The 18,188-nt window shown below is 37.9% G+C and overlaps 1 protein-coding gene across 1 annotated transcript in view; it reads right to left on the reverse strand.

Moving 5' to 3' along the window:
* DOCK2 (dedicator of cytokinesis 2) overlaps nt 1-13,658 on the reverse strand; it is a 197,898-nt gene extending 184,240 nt beyond the window's left edge. The window contains 3 exon segments of the mRNA XM_055811904.1: nt 175-215; nt 3,163-3,246; nt 13,419-13,658. Coding sequence (XP_055667879.1) covers nt 175-215; nt 3,163-3,246; nt 13,419-13,461 — 168 coding nt within the window. The 5' untranslated portion in view covers nt 13,462-13,658.
* Between the last annotated feature and the right edge of the window lie 4,530 nt (nt 13,659-18,188).

Genomic DNA, 18,188 nt, shown 5'->3' on the forward strand with positions numbered 1-18,188 from the left:
AACATTGTCCAGGACAAATGCTGATCATTTTATTCATCTTGAAAGGAAAGAGAATGGAGATTGCTGACTTCAGATGTCAGAATAGAACTAACGGGTAAGGGATATGAAAAAAACCCAGCTTCATGGGTTGATTCCTTAAAAATAGACTCACAGGAATGAAGAACATGACCTTACCTCTGATCCTTTAAGTCTTACTAGATAGCCCTTGTACCAATCTAAAAGAAAGAAATGTTACACTTAGCATGACAGAACACATGCATAAAAAAACCCAAAGTCCTAGTTTGTATTTCATTTAAGAACTATCTAGCACAGGATGTCTAAAAATTAATAGTTCCTTCAAAAATGCATAGAGGAAAGTGAAGTGAATATCAGGAAGCATATTTATCATGACTCACACATTAGCAAGTATGATTGTATGGTCTATTGTCAAGTCTTGCACAGTAAGTACAGATAATCTTACACAAAGTTTAACACACACACACACGACATAAAAAAGGTAGGATAAGCTGTTTTGTAATTAATATGTAACACAAGCATATATATCTGTCCATCAACCAAGATCACTCATGATACTGGATAGTGCATGAAGCTCTTTGGTTGTGTTCTAGGTGTAGTATTAATCCAATGCAGTATGTGGCTGTTACGTACCCAACCTCCTTGAATGTAAGAAGAGTAAGCTGTCGCTGCCATGGGGAATTATAGCTTTTGGACCCAACACAAATAACCAGCTTCCTAGTGTAAAGTTCAATTTGGAACCTCAAGAAAATGAAGAGCTATTACGGGACTTCTTAACAAGAAACCCTTTCTGAATGAAAAGGGTGCAGTATTGCAGTAGTGGGAATTAAAATTCTAATTCAGATTTTGTTCCATCTATGCCCCAGTTAAGTCACAATAAATTTCTACCAAAAACATAAAATGGAGAGTTCAGCCTTACTAAATTACAGCAGAAGCTGTGTCCACTGTGCACAAATTCCATCATGAAACACTACCTGCACAGCAACAGTATCCAACTCTGTTTAATACTTCTATTTCACCCCAAAGAAAGCATTTTATGACTTAAAGCATAAGTTTTCTGATGATAATTTCAGTAACAGATATTATGTCTTCCCTACCACTTTTTCTCTCACCATTTGTAATGCAGCACAGGTATTTCAGCCATGCAACCAAAGCAGAATAACAATAATCCCAAACCCCAAACAATAGTGAGAAAGGCCAAGTTAAAAGGACAATGACCTCAAAGATAGACTTGGGACAGATAGTTTTTTCAGGTTTTTCAGCACTGGGATATTTTTTTTCCCCCAGTATCTTCTCAACAATAAAATTCCAATTTACTTCTAAAACTGAATTATTTGCACATAGTCTCCAATTTACAACCAAGTGTGTAAAATCTATTTAATCCCATTTACTGTGACTGCACATGTATATTCTGTGCATGCCAAACAAACTGAAAGAGCACGTAAAATGAGCACAGGAAAAAAAACCAACTGTTACTGTTGGTTACCCTTCAGCTGCAGCTGGCAGCACGTTTTTTAAAATAGCTGATAAAAGGTGGGCTTCACCTGCACAATACAAAACGTTCCATTCCCTCATTGACAGACTTATACCATAAAGCAACTATGACACAGCATGTTAAGGGCAGAGGATTCAGAAAAGACTTTTAGAGAAAAAATAACCTTATAAGATCACCACTCAACTTGCTAAGCTGACAACCTGACAACAAAGGTAATACTGCAGGAGTCAGAAACCTGAAATGCTGTTTCTGCAATTAAAAGGGATAATATAGGGTGAGGGGTTTTCTGGTTTGCCAACGCATTTTTTCATAGCAGATATATTTAGAATGGAGGCTTAAAGAATTATGCAGACCTTTCATTTTTTAGGATAGGGCATAGATCAGTTACTCATAACTTAGAGAAACACATCTCTTAACTAATAGTCTAACAAGTGACATCAAAATTTTGATGCTTAGAGATACTGAATTTCTCTTAGAAACAAAAGAAAAAAAAAAAAAATATGCTTCTGTGCTCCAAAACATTGGAGGAATGGTTTCTGAGATGCTCTTCTCTCAAACACTTGGTTGTTTGCATGCAAAACGACCTAGAACTGTAAGTGGAATGGGCTGGGCTCAAACAGCCTCAGATTCTTTGCAGCCCTATGACCACAACGTACAGTGGGTCTTTCAACACGGAACTGTCTCTATAACTGCCTAATGCAGCAGTTGGCTTCTCTTTTTATTATAACTACAGTTAGTAAGATGTAACTGGCAGACGGTGGAAGTAGGTTGAAGAAGATAATTTTACAATACATTTTGCAAAGCTTGAAGGATTTTTTTTTAAGCTCTTACCTTGTCAAGAACATCACTGCAGATTGAAACTAAATTACTACTACAATGACACTTGCAGATACCTAACTGTTGAGTTAGCAATAATAATTGCATCCTCGTTGCTTTATACTAATAAAAACTTCAGCAGCTTCAGCAGACTTGGGAGAGAATTCAGTAAGATTGTGACAGTACAGTTCAAATTAATATGGAGAAATACAGTATCACTACAGTTTCGACTATGAATTCAGCTTCACAAATGCATGCTGCTTGTATTTATTTTACAGTTATGTCAGTTGGTCAGATACCTCCACATACCAACTATGGCCAGTTTGGATCGGCATATTGACTGTCTATTGTACGTGACTTGCCTCGGACTGTTGCTGCTTAGGATGTTCAGCAAGTCAGATGGTTTTCAAAAATGTTTCTGTTATGCTGACCTACAGACTACTTCAACATACTAGATTTCCATATTATATTATTCGATGACTAGGGTGCTGAATATTTTCTAGCAAGAAATATTTAGTTTAGAAGCAAAAATGGACTCCATTAAAACCTCAATCAAATCTAATGCAAGTTCCACCAGGTATATTACAAGCTGGCATGAACTTCACAAACTCAACGTTCACCTCAATGACTTCCTTATTTGATAATGGCTTCCCAAAAAACCACATGAACCATAAAATTTCTCATTTTTCCTCTCCCAAAATGAATAGGTTCTTCCGCAAAATAGAGCGCCACCACTAATACAAATAAGAATTCTGGACATTAATGTAACACAGGGAATTGCTGGGAAGTAGAAGGATTAAGTTATTCACACAGAGAAACCAATACAACTGACTTACCTTCACAGGACTCCAAGATATGGACCACATCACCAATCTGTAGAGGCAGTTGGGATGCTCCTGTGCCTTTGAAATTGTACATAGCTGAAAAATTAAAGGTTGAAAATACTGTTTTTCAATACAGCCATATACCGCAGTTAAACTGAAAACCAGGCATGGTTATTAAGATCCTGATACTATGATAAATACACTAGAATAAACAAATAGAAACATAATTCCATCAAGAAGCTTCATCTATTACCATTAATTAATTGCTTTTCTGGTGATAATACAAAGGTGTTGAAAATGGCCAATGCTGAAAACAAACTGAAAAAAACCCAGCATACACATGAAAACAAGCTATTCATCATAACTGCTCTGCACAGGATTTAAAAGCAACTATTTAGATGCAGGTCTTCAATATATACACATTCATTGTGCTTCAGAATTGTTAGTATACTGGTCTAAGAATTTAAGTGGCCTGTTTACAGAAATTTATGGCTACACTTGTGAGAAGGGGCGCAGAGACACATATGAAAACTGAACTTAACTGAATTCTTTCCTGGGTTTAGAAGTTTCACCTTAACGTGAAACTCTGTATCACATGGAAACAGTAGAAAGTTTCATCATTTTCTGTACTTCATCATTCTGAAAAGAACACAGGAACAGCAAGATTTTAGAAGTGTTCTAATCAGAAGTATATCTACATGTGGTTAGGAAACAGCTAAGTTCCAAACAGCATTGAAGAAATTAGGGTTCTTAACTAGTTCTTACATTCTAGGGCTGCAGGATGTGGGCTGCTACGGTAAGCATTTGGTTCTGTATATTTTGTTTCTTCATAGGCTTAGTTATAGACTTTTACAATAGCATTACAGTTGAAGTGGTTATAAAAGCTAGTATCACACAGGGAAACCAATTAAAATATGTAAGGCTGAACACACAATTACATTGTAGAAGCAGGAACAGTACACCAGCTATTAAACATGACCTCTGTTGTGCAGTAAAGATATCAGCTGGCAGAGTTTTCTCTTTTTTCTCATGGCAGCGTCCCAACCCATCCACATATACAAAGCATCAAAACTTGTAGTATTATGGACTAGGGGAAAACCAATCTAGAAAGCTGAGCCTGTCTTCAGTATATTCCTGCATTACTTTTGCTCCCTCCTCCAGGCTTCTAAAGCAGGATATTAATCTCTGCTAGGCCAAAATGTACACTAATGACATATTTTACTTAAACAGTTAAAATTATGTTTAAAGTCTCAAATTAAATTGCCTTTCATGACAATGCCTAAGGTAGGAGTGTAGAGCTAAACAGATTCATCCTCTTCACTTTTTCAGGCATTCCATGCATTGTGTTTCTTCTTTCTTTTGCCATCATTACATTAATTATATTACTGGAAAAAAATTGGAAGGAAATTCAGATTTAATTAAGAGGCTTATAGGACAAAAATAAGTTCTTATTTTTCTTGATGTGAAGAAGCCTTCTCCACCAGTTCCTCCTCCTGATTAGTTAGAGCAGGGCTTGAACCATTAAACATAAAATGGGAGGGAAAAAAAAAATAAAAGAGGAAAAAAACAAACACTAAAAACTTTCAAGTAAGGCTCTGCTGTCCAGATTCAGCCATTTTTTTCAAAAGAATCTTGAAAACACTGCCACGCCGATCCTCAGAGAACTGCCCTAGCTCAACACAAAATTCAATTTAAGTAGTAGGTGTGTGTAGTACATGTGTACTTATGTTCTGATTGGCTTCCTCTCATTAGTCTTGAAACAGATTTCAAGAAAAGGAAGATAGCAAACAGCCCTCCTAAGTTATCACAACCTTTAAAGAGGTATTTCCAGTAGACTCTGTGTGTGCTCTTACTCTTTACCTGAAATGTACAGATTAAGATTACTGTTGACTATAAACTGCTCTACTTAAAGTTGTATTTGTCTCAAAATACAGATGCAAATTACTGAGTCATATATTCACCTTGCAGCTTGCTTTTGCTCTCTCAGAAACTTAATTCAAGAATAATTCATATATTGAAAAGTGCAGTAACAAACTGACAAAGGAAGTGGCTGTATCAGCTAAGACTTTTCTAAATGAGTAAGTGGAAACGTCATGAAAAGATTTTGCTGTAGAATTCTGATTGTTTGGTAGGATGAGTTTAACAAATTCCTTTACAAAGTTTTAAGCTATAGACCTACCCAGATATTTTGTGATAAGAAATTTTCTCCCATATACCATTGCAAAAACCTCTATGGTCAAACAACCTACCATCAGCTACATCCAGATGTATTATCTACAGCACCAGACAGCTTAACTATCACATCTGCTCATTTTTGAATAAAAATTTGACTATTATACCAAATTATGTCTTCAGTCAACTGTGACCGATATAGTTTCCCTTACAAACTCTGACCGTCTTATATTGAGAGCATAACCTCAGAGTTCACCAGCCTAGAAGAGGGTTCCCTTTCCCTCCACCCTCTGTTGATATCTTTGGTGTTGTGTGTGTGCAGTTTTGTGCGTACAAACACATATTTCATTTATTTTGCTCTTCAAAAATACTATATAAGCTGTGCTTATTTAAAGGTTTGGGTTTTTTTGAAAGATACTTAAAATAAGGGGGGTTGGGTTTTGTGGTTTTTTTTTAAATAAACTCTCCAGCCATTAGAAATAATAGCCCCTTCAAATCAGTCTGAATAACTTTCTACCACACTACTCCCTGGCATTCACTGTCACAGGTATAAATACAAAATGAGACAGTATCCTCAGGGCACAGAAGGTGGCCTGCTTAAAGACCCCGGCATTCACTCTAAACCCCGTAGCAATTACTGACCTCAGGAGCAACTGACATCATGGCAATAAGATTAGTGGGAGAGACTGGGACAGCATATGCCCCTCCACAGCAACCAGCATCAAGCTAAGGTGTTCCCGTCAGTGGTGTGTCTGTACACAGATGTTGTCATATTCTCCCAGAACAGCACAGAGAATGCGCAAGAACTCGAGCCTTAAGGCAGTGTTCCTAAATACGGACTTTACAGTTCATTAAGAATACAGTTAGCAAATTTCCCCCTGGATAAGCAAAGAATAAGACTTATCTTTCTAGAGATCACCATAACCTCAGTCATAATTTTATAGCAGGACACAACCACACACACAGAGGGGACACAGAAAACAAACAAAAACAGCAATGCAAAATGCCCTTAGATTCCAGGAGTTTGGTTTAGCTCCTCTGGGAGACAAGCTGAAAGCCAGTACACTGCAACAGAAATACTGCTTCAGAAAGCAAGCCTAAAATGTACCAGGTCAAACTGCTAACGTAAAAAAAAATTTCCAAACTGAACTCTGCCCAAGCAAAAGTGGGCTTTGAATTGTACCTCAGGAAGATGGAAGCGATTCCCATCATTCCCACAAAGCTATGCCCAAAGAACCCTTTCTTGTTCAGCAAAAAAAATACACCCTGTAAAGACAACTACTCTAAGAAGCTTCCATGTCTGACTCTACTACCACACTCACATTCAGGCACCCAGAGCAGCAGTGAAGACATCTACCAGCATCGATCAGAGTAGCAAAAAGTGAGCATGAAGGCTGAAGGGAACGGCTATGACTCCATTTAATTCCTACCTATCTGTTATAGCCAGAGCTGTCGGTGCGATATGCACATTCCCCCAGTAGATATATACGTGTGCATGCTGTTGAATATAGGCATGGCTATGAAGCCTGTTTCATTAAACTTGTTTTCCAAAGTTGAGTAATGTCGGGAGAGGACATTTCTCTTGACATTCCAAGATACAAGGTAAATGAATAGTCAAACTTTGTTCAGAGTAGAATTCCTATTAAAATATAAATTCAAACAACCACAGATTGAGACAGTTAACACTTCATAATTTAAATTGTATGTCCTCAATTTAGAAGATGACACACAGAAAAAATATTTTAAAATACCACACTTTGTACCTTGTTTGGGAACATTCACACACAAAACACTAGAAAACTCACAGTAATCCAGGTTAACAGAATCCTTTCCTTGGAAAGCTAGATGTCCTCAGTATTCATGCACTTTAACAACATCAGACTGCTGCTATTCACATGCTCAGGCTGTAAGCTAACAAAAGATGGGATCGGCAAGCAAGGAGAATCCCACAGACCTGCAACACTGAAACCATTTTTTACCCTAATCTTCCTACTTGTCTTTTCTGCCTGTTTTCTTGCATGTGAAGCCTCTGCCCCATTCTTTATAATAAATGCAAGCATTACATCGTTTCATATTAAGGCACATTTTTAGTAATAAGCTAACTTTCAAGTTGGTTTCCTTGGCTATTTTCCACACTCCCATTTAAACTAAATTTGAAAAAAAAATTTCCAAGGTCTATCTTTGCTGCTCTTAATGTGACTTTACCATAATAGCAGGACTATTTGGAATGATTTTTATGTACTAACTCTTGAAGTGTTTTGCATATTCAAACAATTTCTAATTAATAGCCTCAGCAAGAATCCTGTTCCATTTTATTTTTTAATTATTACAGCTCTACTTTCATGAATATTAATGTAAAAATAGTACTTTCTTTCCTTACAGATCAACTTTTTGTGTTCAGTTACCATTTTCCTCTCATGAAAAAAGGGTTAAATTACTTAGCAAGCACACAGACTCATGTGAAAGTATTATGAAGTCGTAACAGGACTTCTTGACTTCTGGAAAGAAACCTATAAAATTTGCGTTCTAGTATTCTGAGTAATGAACTCCCCTAAAATCTCATAGAGCAAGTGTGCTTATAACAAACATGACATGGCAGCAGTTCTAATGAATATTTCACAGGTCAGAGATGTACCAAAGCTCAGCGTGGCTTAGAGGCCAATTTAATTTATTGCAAACCATGCTCAGCAAAGGGTAACTCTTCAGCTCTCAGATAGCAAGCCATTCTTTCAGGTAACAATTGAATAAAGATTTCTTCACATGCTTAACCTTGGGGCCAGATAGAGCTTTTAGCCGACTTGAGCTACTTATTTTCCTTCTTAAACACAAAAAAGCCCATATGGATTATAAGAACCAGGAAGTTCTAACATACCCAACTAGTTCTATGAAGATGTTGTTTCTGACTCTTTACCTTTTCAATAGAAAATAGTAGCAAGGTCATTTTTCTCAAAAGTATTTATAAAGAACAGAGTATTTACGTGGGCTTTTTCCTTTTCATGAAGATCATGGATAAAGAGATTCCTTTCCCAGCTTTGCCTTCATCTTCCTGCAGTTTACCTTTTGTTGTTTCCCAAGCAGCTAGAACAGTTTGTTGGGTTCAGGGGTTGCAACCTACTCTTAACACAGCTCTGCCTCCCTTACAGCTCAATCTATTTAGATTTCAAAGATGTAAAATAATTTTCCGAGGTCCTCAGCAGATGAAATCAGACAAGCCAGTCACAGCCCTTCACACTCAAGCTGACCATATTCTTTTCTACAGTTTCAAAGAAGTTACTCACTCCTCTTCCTCCCCCAGCTTACACTTCAAATCAACAACTACCCATTTTCAGATTCAGAAGTACAGGAGTAAGTCTGACACTTGAACTTTGCATGCCAGCACAGTATTTTTCCAGCTTGTAACTTTTTCCTCAAGGTGAGTTTCCTCAAGGTCTGAACAGATTCCAAACACTTCATCTTGCACATTATTAGGAAACTGTCATCCCAAACCACAAGCCTGCCACAACTTTTCTTTCTTATACCATCCATAAAAGCAGCATACATTTATGCTGGGAAAACTTCAAGACTAAAAACAAGCTTCATGTGTAAAATCAGGATTATGGTTTCCAAGTGCAAAGCTCAATTTCAGCTATCTTGGAGTATCCTGCTTAATTAAGTAAAATACTAATGTGGGCACATAGCCTGCATTCTACAATAACCAAGGGATTGTGTGGTTTTCCAAATCTACTCAGCATACTACTGCTCAATGAAGCAGGCTGGGCCCAGCACTCTCAAGCTAAAACTCTGCTCATCAGTGGAAACTGAAGGCATCAGGCACATTTCTAATAGAAGACAGAAATTCAACATGAGATTCGTTCATCAGAGACTTAAAACCAAAGATTTCTGAAAACACAAAAAACAAAATAGCTCTATATGGTCAAAAAGCTGTCTCAACTATTCCAAAAGCTTGTCAACTTTCACACTTTGTCTCAGGAGCCTCAGTTTGCCTATATTTATTTTCCTAGACACAAGAGCCATCCTTACAATAATTAAAAAACATTTCATTTCTGACTATAGTTGTCAATACCCCATATTCCAAAGCCTTATTACCCCATGAGTTTCCTACAGTTAAAATTTAGCAATTGCACTACTTTCCCTACAAGTTCTAAGAGCATAAACTTACTTAATTTCCAAAAGCCTCTTTGAACACCCTTCCAAAATTAAATCCTCGGTGTGACTATTTCCCTGATTGATTTAGTTTTGGGTTGAGTTGTGGGTTGGGTGTTGCTTTTTTTGTTGTTGTTTGGCGGGGTTTTTTTATTTGGTTGGTTTGGGGGTTTGTGGGGGGGGCAGGGGACAGGTCAGGACAACTGGTGCTCATATGTGTACATGTGTGTTTGAGGGTTTTGTTTTTGTTTTTGTAAATTATTCTGATTGAAAGATTCTCCCACTATTCTCACCAAATTATATGATGAAACTAATGCATTTAGTTTCCAAGATAAAGGAAAATAAACCAGACTGTGAGCCAACAGCTTGGCTATGAAAAGGAACTCCTGGGTATAAGCTAGAGCTTATTGAATTTGTAGTTATTTATTAACTTAAAGCAATTGTGCAGAAGCAGAAATGGAACGCTCCCTACTGAACACAACCCACAAGAAAAGGTTACATGTAGGAGTACTTACATAACTAGCATTCTGTTACTGTTGGAAAGTCCATTTGATTATTGTTCTAATTTTCCCTGTTCTGCTTTGTGACAGACTAGACCGCAGCATTACAATTGTGATTTTTTTACATACAAGTATAAAAATACTTATAATACTATAGTTAACAGGAAAAACCTTTTTTAACCCAGGAAATGGACTTACTGAGGGTGAGGGGAGAAACAGCAAGCGGTAGTAGTATTACCACACACACACTGACACGGCTTGCACAGATTCTTTTTACGTCAAACTGACACATAGGCTTGTGGCCTAGAATGCAGGGGAGCAAGCACAGGTTAAAGGAAATACCACCAGGGCTGCAGTGCCTGTTCTCCCCTGTGACCTACTCTAGATATTAAGTGATTTTCTGTTTTAGACTTCCCATTGGAAAGCACAGTCATACCTACCCTTCTTTAAGGAGAAATTCAATAGGCATGGAGGACACAACTAAAAAAATGTGTAGAGCAACAAAAACAATCTGTTATGGCTACGGTAACTCCAGTAGAGGGAATGTATAGTCAAAGTAAAGGTAACAATATTGAAGACCTACTGTTATCTTCCAGCTTTGAAATGCCTCATGTCGTGGATTCCTTGAGATCTGATACCTGCCAGCTACAAATTTTACAAACTCAATATATTTACCCTAAGCCTCACAGCCATAAAAACTTTAGGGATTATTTCTGTCAAAAGTAGGCTTAATCTTATCTGGCCCGTTATTCATCCTGCACAGGCAAGGATGTACAGTCTTTGCTCTGGAGCAACTTACTTCGTGGCTAACCAGGTTTACTTCACTTCTTTTATGCATACAAAGGAAAAGGCATCATCTTTGAGACTTGTCAGAGTGTAAAGCAGAAGTCCATCTGCTGCTTCACAAACTGGATATATCACTTCTACCTGTTTATAGGAAATGTATCAAAGCTTTGATAAATTTGCGGTCTGCTTTTAAACACTAGCAAAGTTCTTTAAAGATACAGATAATCAATTGCATCATATCCTACTTGGTGCACTCGATAGTCTCTTTTCATTATTCACACTCTGCCAATTTATTTTAGTCAAACAGTGGCTGTTTGCTGCTTTAAGTTTATCTCAACAGATAGTCAAGTGCTAACCGACTTCTTAATTTGCAGCAGGAAATTAATTTTAAAAACTTGCAAATGGAAAAAACCAACCAACCAACCTGACATTTTATTTTACCTTTGTCTTCACTCTTCCTGATACAGAACTATCCTTTGTGCCCTAAATGCTTATGTGACAGCAGCTTAGTCTTTCAGTTAGTTCTAACCCCTAGTCCACAAGTTACAGGTCACTGTGTTGGCACCAGGAAGCTTCCCAAGTCTCAGGACTCCTCATCCACACGATACAACAGATTTCTAGAGTATTCAGTGAAGTGGGTAACATGAGTAACCCAAATGTGTCTGTAGCACACGAGCAGTTGTAACAATCAGACTTCTTATGATTCTGGTCTCTGCTGTAAACTCAAATAACCAGAGTGAAGGAGACAAGTCTTATCAGAGAGATGGGTGAGAGGAGAAGCAATATTTGTAGCAGACCACATTTCAGAAAGTGGTACCTGCACATAGTTGTTATTGCACTGGTACCACCCTACAAGCCACACTCCAAAATGAGTGCCATAGTTGTTAGAGCTGACAATATTTGAAGAGCCACAGCACTGGTCTGCTACCAAATCAAATAAAACCTAGTCCTCCTGAGTTTCTAAGAGCTCCTGAATTTGTCTCTATCCCAGTTTAAACTTAACAGTAACAACATATAGCCATTAAATGTTATTTTCTAATACTTGATTTATTTTTAGCCACTGAAAGTGTTCACAATAAGTGATTCAGTTAAAAGTTTACTAATTTGAAATAAACGTTCTTAGATCAGAGGTAGAAAAGACTACTGCTATACAAACCTGCATGTTCTGAATGTTGTATTTTAAGTCAAATAGTGCAGCGAACTGTTCAATCGAAATCAACTGCAGTATTCATGAAAACACCCCACTGGATTGTAATTCTTGTATAGCCAGTGACCATATCAGCTATGAAGTTAGAGTCAAAACTTCCCTGTAAACAAAGCACGTCAGACCAACTGCTGAGCAGGTGAGAGAGATCACAACCAAGGGCCTTTTCAGAGGACATGCACTGGTCAAACTCGGTGGGCTGGTCCACTGCAGAGGTACATGCAAGAAAATCACTAGCCTGTATCACATTTATCAACAAGTCAGGTTATTTGGCTCCCATAATGTTAAAAATCATGGCGCAAGATGACCAAGCCTTTTTTGTACTCACGTGAAATCACCCTGACGCAAAATGTTCCTTGTAAAAGCTGCTAGAAGTGAAGCTTGTTTTATATTGTTCCTGTGAATAACCGATTAGTATCTAGCACTTTTATCCATGAGATTTTATCCATCACTAATATAAGTATACCAAGACCACATCCAACGAATCCTGTCATCTTCTCCTGAACGAATAGGTTTCACAAAAATAAGTGCAAAAATTAAGTACTCTGTACTATTCGTAAAAATGAAACGGAAAATATTTACGCCATTTATTTTGTAATATAAACTGCCACCAGAGTAGGCTACTTCCACTTCAAAATTCTGCCACTGCTGCACGTGAAAGTTGGACAGGAAGACATTCTTCTCCTCTTATCAATTCCTTGATGATTTATTTCATTTGATCAAGTCAGTTGGGTAGGTTTTTTGGTTTTAATGCATATCACAAAATACTATGGCCTTTTTAAAATAAAAAATGTCTTTTAGAAGAATTGGGGGATTCCAGACTAATAACTACATGCTAGTAGATAATATAAAACTTTAGCACAAGATTAACTGTCTTCTGTACTGAGAACCTGCAGTTAACTTCAGCAGAACATTTCTTTCAAGTGCTTTAGCTTTGATTCCTAATTTTAAGGCGGGGGGGGGGGGGTTGGTGGTTTGTTTGGTTTTTTTGTAAACAGCAATTCAGTCCTTTATGCAAGTTAACATCGATCATTAAGAAAAATCAATGCTGGAAGATAACTTTCCTTCCACAAAGCATTACTTACCAACTCATATACAAGCTTTTCTGTAATGCTAACCTCAACTGACAGCCTCTCAGAAGCAACTGTAGGATTCCCCTTCCCCTCCATTTCTTCCCCATAACTTCTAGCTGCTGTGTATTATACAACACGCTACTTACTCAGCCTGTTTCTGAAATATCAACATGGGAAAAGCCACATTACTGTGAGAGTAAAAGAACCGACACTCATGTACTTGTCATTCTGTTTGACAGATTAAAACCTTGTACAAAATTGATCGTTTCAATTAAGCCAAGATGGTAAAGTGGAGGGTGTTAGCTCATCACACTAGAGAAAACACCTGCCCACATCCTGTTCATAAGTTATGAAGACAAAAGTCAAACGGCAGTTTACCAAGTTACATACCCACGCCAATCTTCTTGTCTGTCTTCTGCCATCTTGCCATCATACATGAATCCGTGAGGCTCCAAAGGATGCCCACCACCAAGGACACCAAGATCGATAGGATGTAGACTTCCAGATGGGTAACAAATAAAAACACTGGAAGCAAAATCCGTTTGCCAGCTGCCCTCACTGAGGACCAGCAGGCGGGCAGAGGCAGCTGTGAGGGTTCTGCGAGATTTGCTGCTGTTCGGAGCTTCCTTCCTCTTTTCTCAACTCAAGATATTCTGCCCCAGCCTCATGGGGGAGGGGAATCCCAAGCTGGGTGTTTCTGTTGCATGATACTGGCTGTAACACACAAGCAAGCAAAAATGAGCAACACCACCCAAGTCCTCCGCTGCACCACCATCCCTAAACTTAACATCTAAGCTGGAAGGCTGTTGTGTTTAAAGTCCAGCTAGAGTAACAAGCTCTAAACATTGGTTAGTTCAGGTCAAAACACAAAGGGGGCCTTACTTCTTAAAGGACACCAAAACCCAGATTTTAAAGATTTGACTCTATGAGACACTACATCTTAGAACCTACTTTCTTCTAACCTGTCCTGGCATGGGGATTTGTTTTTCTAGCAAGCTACTTTTTCATGAGATAAAGAAGAGGCGAAGATAAAGCCACATTCAAATTGCACACATTCCTCTATTTCTGTAATTTTACCTTTAGAGGAAAAAGTAGTTTCTCTTTATTCTCTAAACAAAGCAGCATTTGCTTCAAGACTTGTTGTAAAAGGCATAACTTCAAAAAGCAATTTATTATATGTTTACAGCCTTCTATTTTCACACAGGCTGCTGCGTGAGCTAACTTAAATAATGACATTTTGGATGTGCAAAGATCAAGCCAAGTTGTTTGAAATTTGGATTAAGGACAACATACCAAATTGAAGACAAGTATGTCACCTTCATTCAGGTTCTTTACTTATAGTTTGGAGTTGGGGGGGGGGGGGGGCGTGAGAAACCCACCACCCCACCCCACCCCAAACACCAAAAAATAAGAGAAAATGCTTTTAACAAATTTACTGTTTCTTTACCTCCTGCTCAGTACAATAAATTCATGAGATAATCCTGTCCTCTGGATATTACATGTCAACTTGGCAATCATTGTTTACCAGAACTACTTAACAGTGCTGTGCTACAGCCCTCAGGATATTTTTGGTAACACATGACATGTCAGTTCTTGATTCTTACCAGCAGTCATGAGAAGCAGAGAATGCCAGTCTGTCTTGTTGCACATGGAATTCTGGTAATTTCTGGAGGAATACTACCTTAAAATTTACCACCAATTTGCTTGAATTGCCCTAATCTTGATCATGTCTAGTTTAGCAAAAAGATTTAGGTAGTTATTTTTTTAGATAGTTGTTTCCCCCCTAAAATAACACTGCAATTCATGTTGTTTCTTAAAGTGAGCTAGATTCCGAGCATCTCAGAGTATCTCCATCTACAACCAGCTTCATCTGAAAATCCTAAACCTTTCTTTTCCATGGAGCAGCCACTTTATATTGTTTAGGTATCAAAAAAAGATTTTGAGGCTGAACAGTTTCACCTTTTAGTTTCCTATATATTTTGACTAAGAACTTCCTAACCAGCAACAACCAATTCCTTACCCCTCCAAACCCCTACTGCAGCGCATCACCCCTCCCTACACACTGTTGGACCTAAAGGTGATGACTTCCATTTGTTTTCTTGTTCTATATTGCTCTTCCTCGTTATGACTCTCTGTAATACAAAACTCCAGAGAAAAACTGTTCTTTCCTAGCACTCACTTAAAAACATCCTTCATCATATGGGTCTAATAAATTTAATACAACTGTATATTTTGAGAAGAAATTATCTAAATAAATGATACATGGAAATTTCACCTCCAAACTGGACCCAATTTGCAATTGATGCCCCGAATCTTTTCCATCTAAGAGCTGATTGTGCAGAGCACAGACATCTAAATGCCACCGTACACAAGAAGATTAGAGCCCTGTCCCCACCTCAGAGCTCACGCCTCCCTTCCCACCGTCCCAACTCCCCACCAACGCTGTGACTTGAGAACCAAAGCTTCTGAGGCCACCGCTGCTTCCCACCTGCCAGCCCCTTCCCCCACACCCCGCTCAGCATCGCACACATCTGCTGTTGTTTCCCCCTCTCGTTCTTTCATGATGTTGCTTTTACAACTCATCAGCTACGAGCACCTACGGCCGCTTTCCTGTAAGCTCACCAAGACGATCTCCTCACCCGTGTCTGAATTAAGTCTTAGCTAAACCTTCTAACAAATAGACTGAGCAACAAAAACTTTTTTCAGCTTTAGGAGGAAAATGCATTCACAGAGTAAAGCATGCATGGTAACCCTACAACCCCATGTTCCTACAGCAGAGGACAAAGCCCAACACAGGTCTAAAGAATTAAGGCAGATAATAGTTACCTTTGTCAGTGGAGGTTTTCATTCCAGGTATTCGTAGGTTTATTTGTATAACCTCCATTCCACATTACAATTCCACAGGAAAGAGCAGACAGGTAATGATTCATCACACTCATGTACCTTCCAGTCTTTTTTAAGTCTTTTTCAAGGCACAAATTTTACAGGCAAGTAGAAAATTCCCCACTTCCCCAAAAGAAAAATCTTGCTGCCTCAGGCATTTACAGGTGTAACTTACCTTTTTGGGGGGCCAGGCAGAAGAAGGGAGAAAATTGTTGCTTCAATATCGCTATCAATTCCAGAAAAGAGTTTCTTGTAAAATGCTGACTACCTAATTACAGATTTTTAGCTATGCCCGTTTCCCTTGTACATAAAAAATTACACAGAATACAGCGGTTGCGTAGAACTGGCTCTACATTCTATTATCTACCAAGATCTGTGACCACAGTTGCAGGAAAGCAATTGATAGGGAAAAGTAGAAAAAAAATATGGAGAGTATTTTCATACGCTTTGAGTACAATACCTTAACTATGTTATAGCACAACGAAAGCCTTAATTCCAGGCATCTTCCCACACCTAATAGTTGTAATCCTGCAAAAGATTTGTAAGCACGTGTGTATTATTTAAGATGATAAAGGCTACCTATGCAAAGTAAACTACACCAGCACAGGTAAAACTGTAGTTTTGGGGGGCAAGTAGATACTCCTAATCATTTTTATTTGAAATTATATCGCTGGTTTTATTTGTAGCATTAACAAGTTGATTCAATTTTTTAGAGAAAAAAAAAAAACCAGAAATATGATACGCCAAGTAGCTCAATGTATTACTGTAGTAATTGTCTTAGTAGACAATCTATAGTTTGGTACTCCCATTTAAAGTACATGCATCCAATGTCAAGTTACTGAAGGTTTTCCTCTAATTAAACAAGGTACTTTAGTTGTTTTACGCTATTTGCATCTCACTGTACAGTGACAGCAAGCACAGTTAACTTTGACCATCTGCATAAAAAAAAAAAAAAGGTTTCCTTCAACATTTTATAGCATGAAAAGCATGATTTCTTCAATGCAGTATTATTTCAAAGTCAAGAAAAATAAGAACTATTCAATGGATATACATCAGTTCCTGTAATATCATGGAATATCTTAATAAAAGTTAACAAGACATAAGATATCCTCAGTTTATAGAGACCTCATTAATAAGAGACTCAATATTTGGATAGATAGTAAATTTCTTAGATTGATGAAGTGATGCAATTAGATTCTACAATGCATGGATTTACAATTACTTTGTTCAACAGCAACAGCCAACAGGCCGTGCCTAAATTTAGGTGGAAATGGACTGATAACAAGTTCAAACTGCACTGGAAAACAACAAGCCACATAAGCTCATTTAAGTTCACTTTACCACATCTTTAGTCACCTCTGCCGTGACTCAGAATGTTGCAGTTCAGCATGTTGAGATAAATGACTGACAAGGTAATGTCACCCACGTGCATAGTCATAGGTAAAACTCCAGTCATCACTTCTGAACTGGCACAACTCTAAACAACATGTCCAAAAAGTGGAGACAAGTACATTAAACAGATTCATAAAGAGACATGTAGTTCATAATTCCTCCAAAAGCTACCGACAAAATTGTATGGAAGAGATTGCCTTGCCCACCACCACAAACCTCTAACATTCAGCATCATGTTCCTACAACAGATGCTTTAACTCAAAACTCTATTTGTAAGGTACATTTGTATACAATCTAGAAGTGTTCTGGTGGCGGTGGAGAGAAAAAAAATTAATAAAATCAGTCAGCACCACTAGTACAGCGCAAGCTACCAAATGAAACTGCAATTTGACCAAAGCTGTGACAAATAATTTTAAAAAAATCTTTATATAGCATTTTTACCTTTACTATCTCAGTGCTGACTAGCAGTATCTGACCTGAGTTTGAAGTTTACCTGTTTAAATACAAAGATATGTTGGGAGTCTTGGATTCCAAAGCACCAATGGAAGTTAACATAGAGTGTATCAAGCTGTCAAACCTAAAACCCACCGGGTTGTAAGATTCTTCCTCAAGATTTTTTTTCCTTAATGGATTTGAAAGGAGAAGCCTTAAAAAGCTTTCATCTTAACTACTGAGTTTTTTACTCAGAAAGCGGCTAACCCATTCACTAGAGGGAGCTTAAACTGTAATATAATGAATCAAACGAAGTAACCTTAAACTTCCATATAAATGCCAGTGTGGGAGAGATATCAATGGAACTAGCTTAAATGCTCTCTATTATTCAGCAGGAAGCACCATCAAGTTAATTTTTATCTCCTAAGAACACAACACCACACAGCACACGCA

This window comes from Falco peregrinus, chromosome 8 (assembly GCF_023634155.1).
Source record: "Falco peregrinus isolate bFalPer1 chromosome 8, bFalPer1.pri, whole genome shotgun sequence".
Classification (NCBI taxonomy): domain Eukaryota; kingdom Metazoa; phylum Chordata; class Aves; order Falconiformes; family Falconidae; genus Falco; species Falco peregrinus.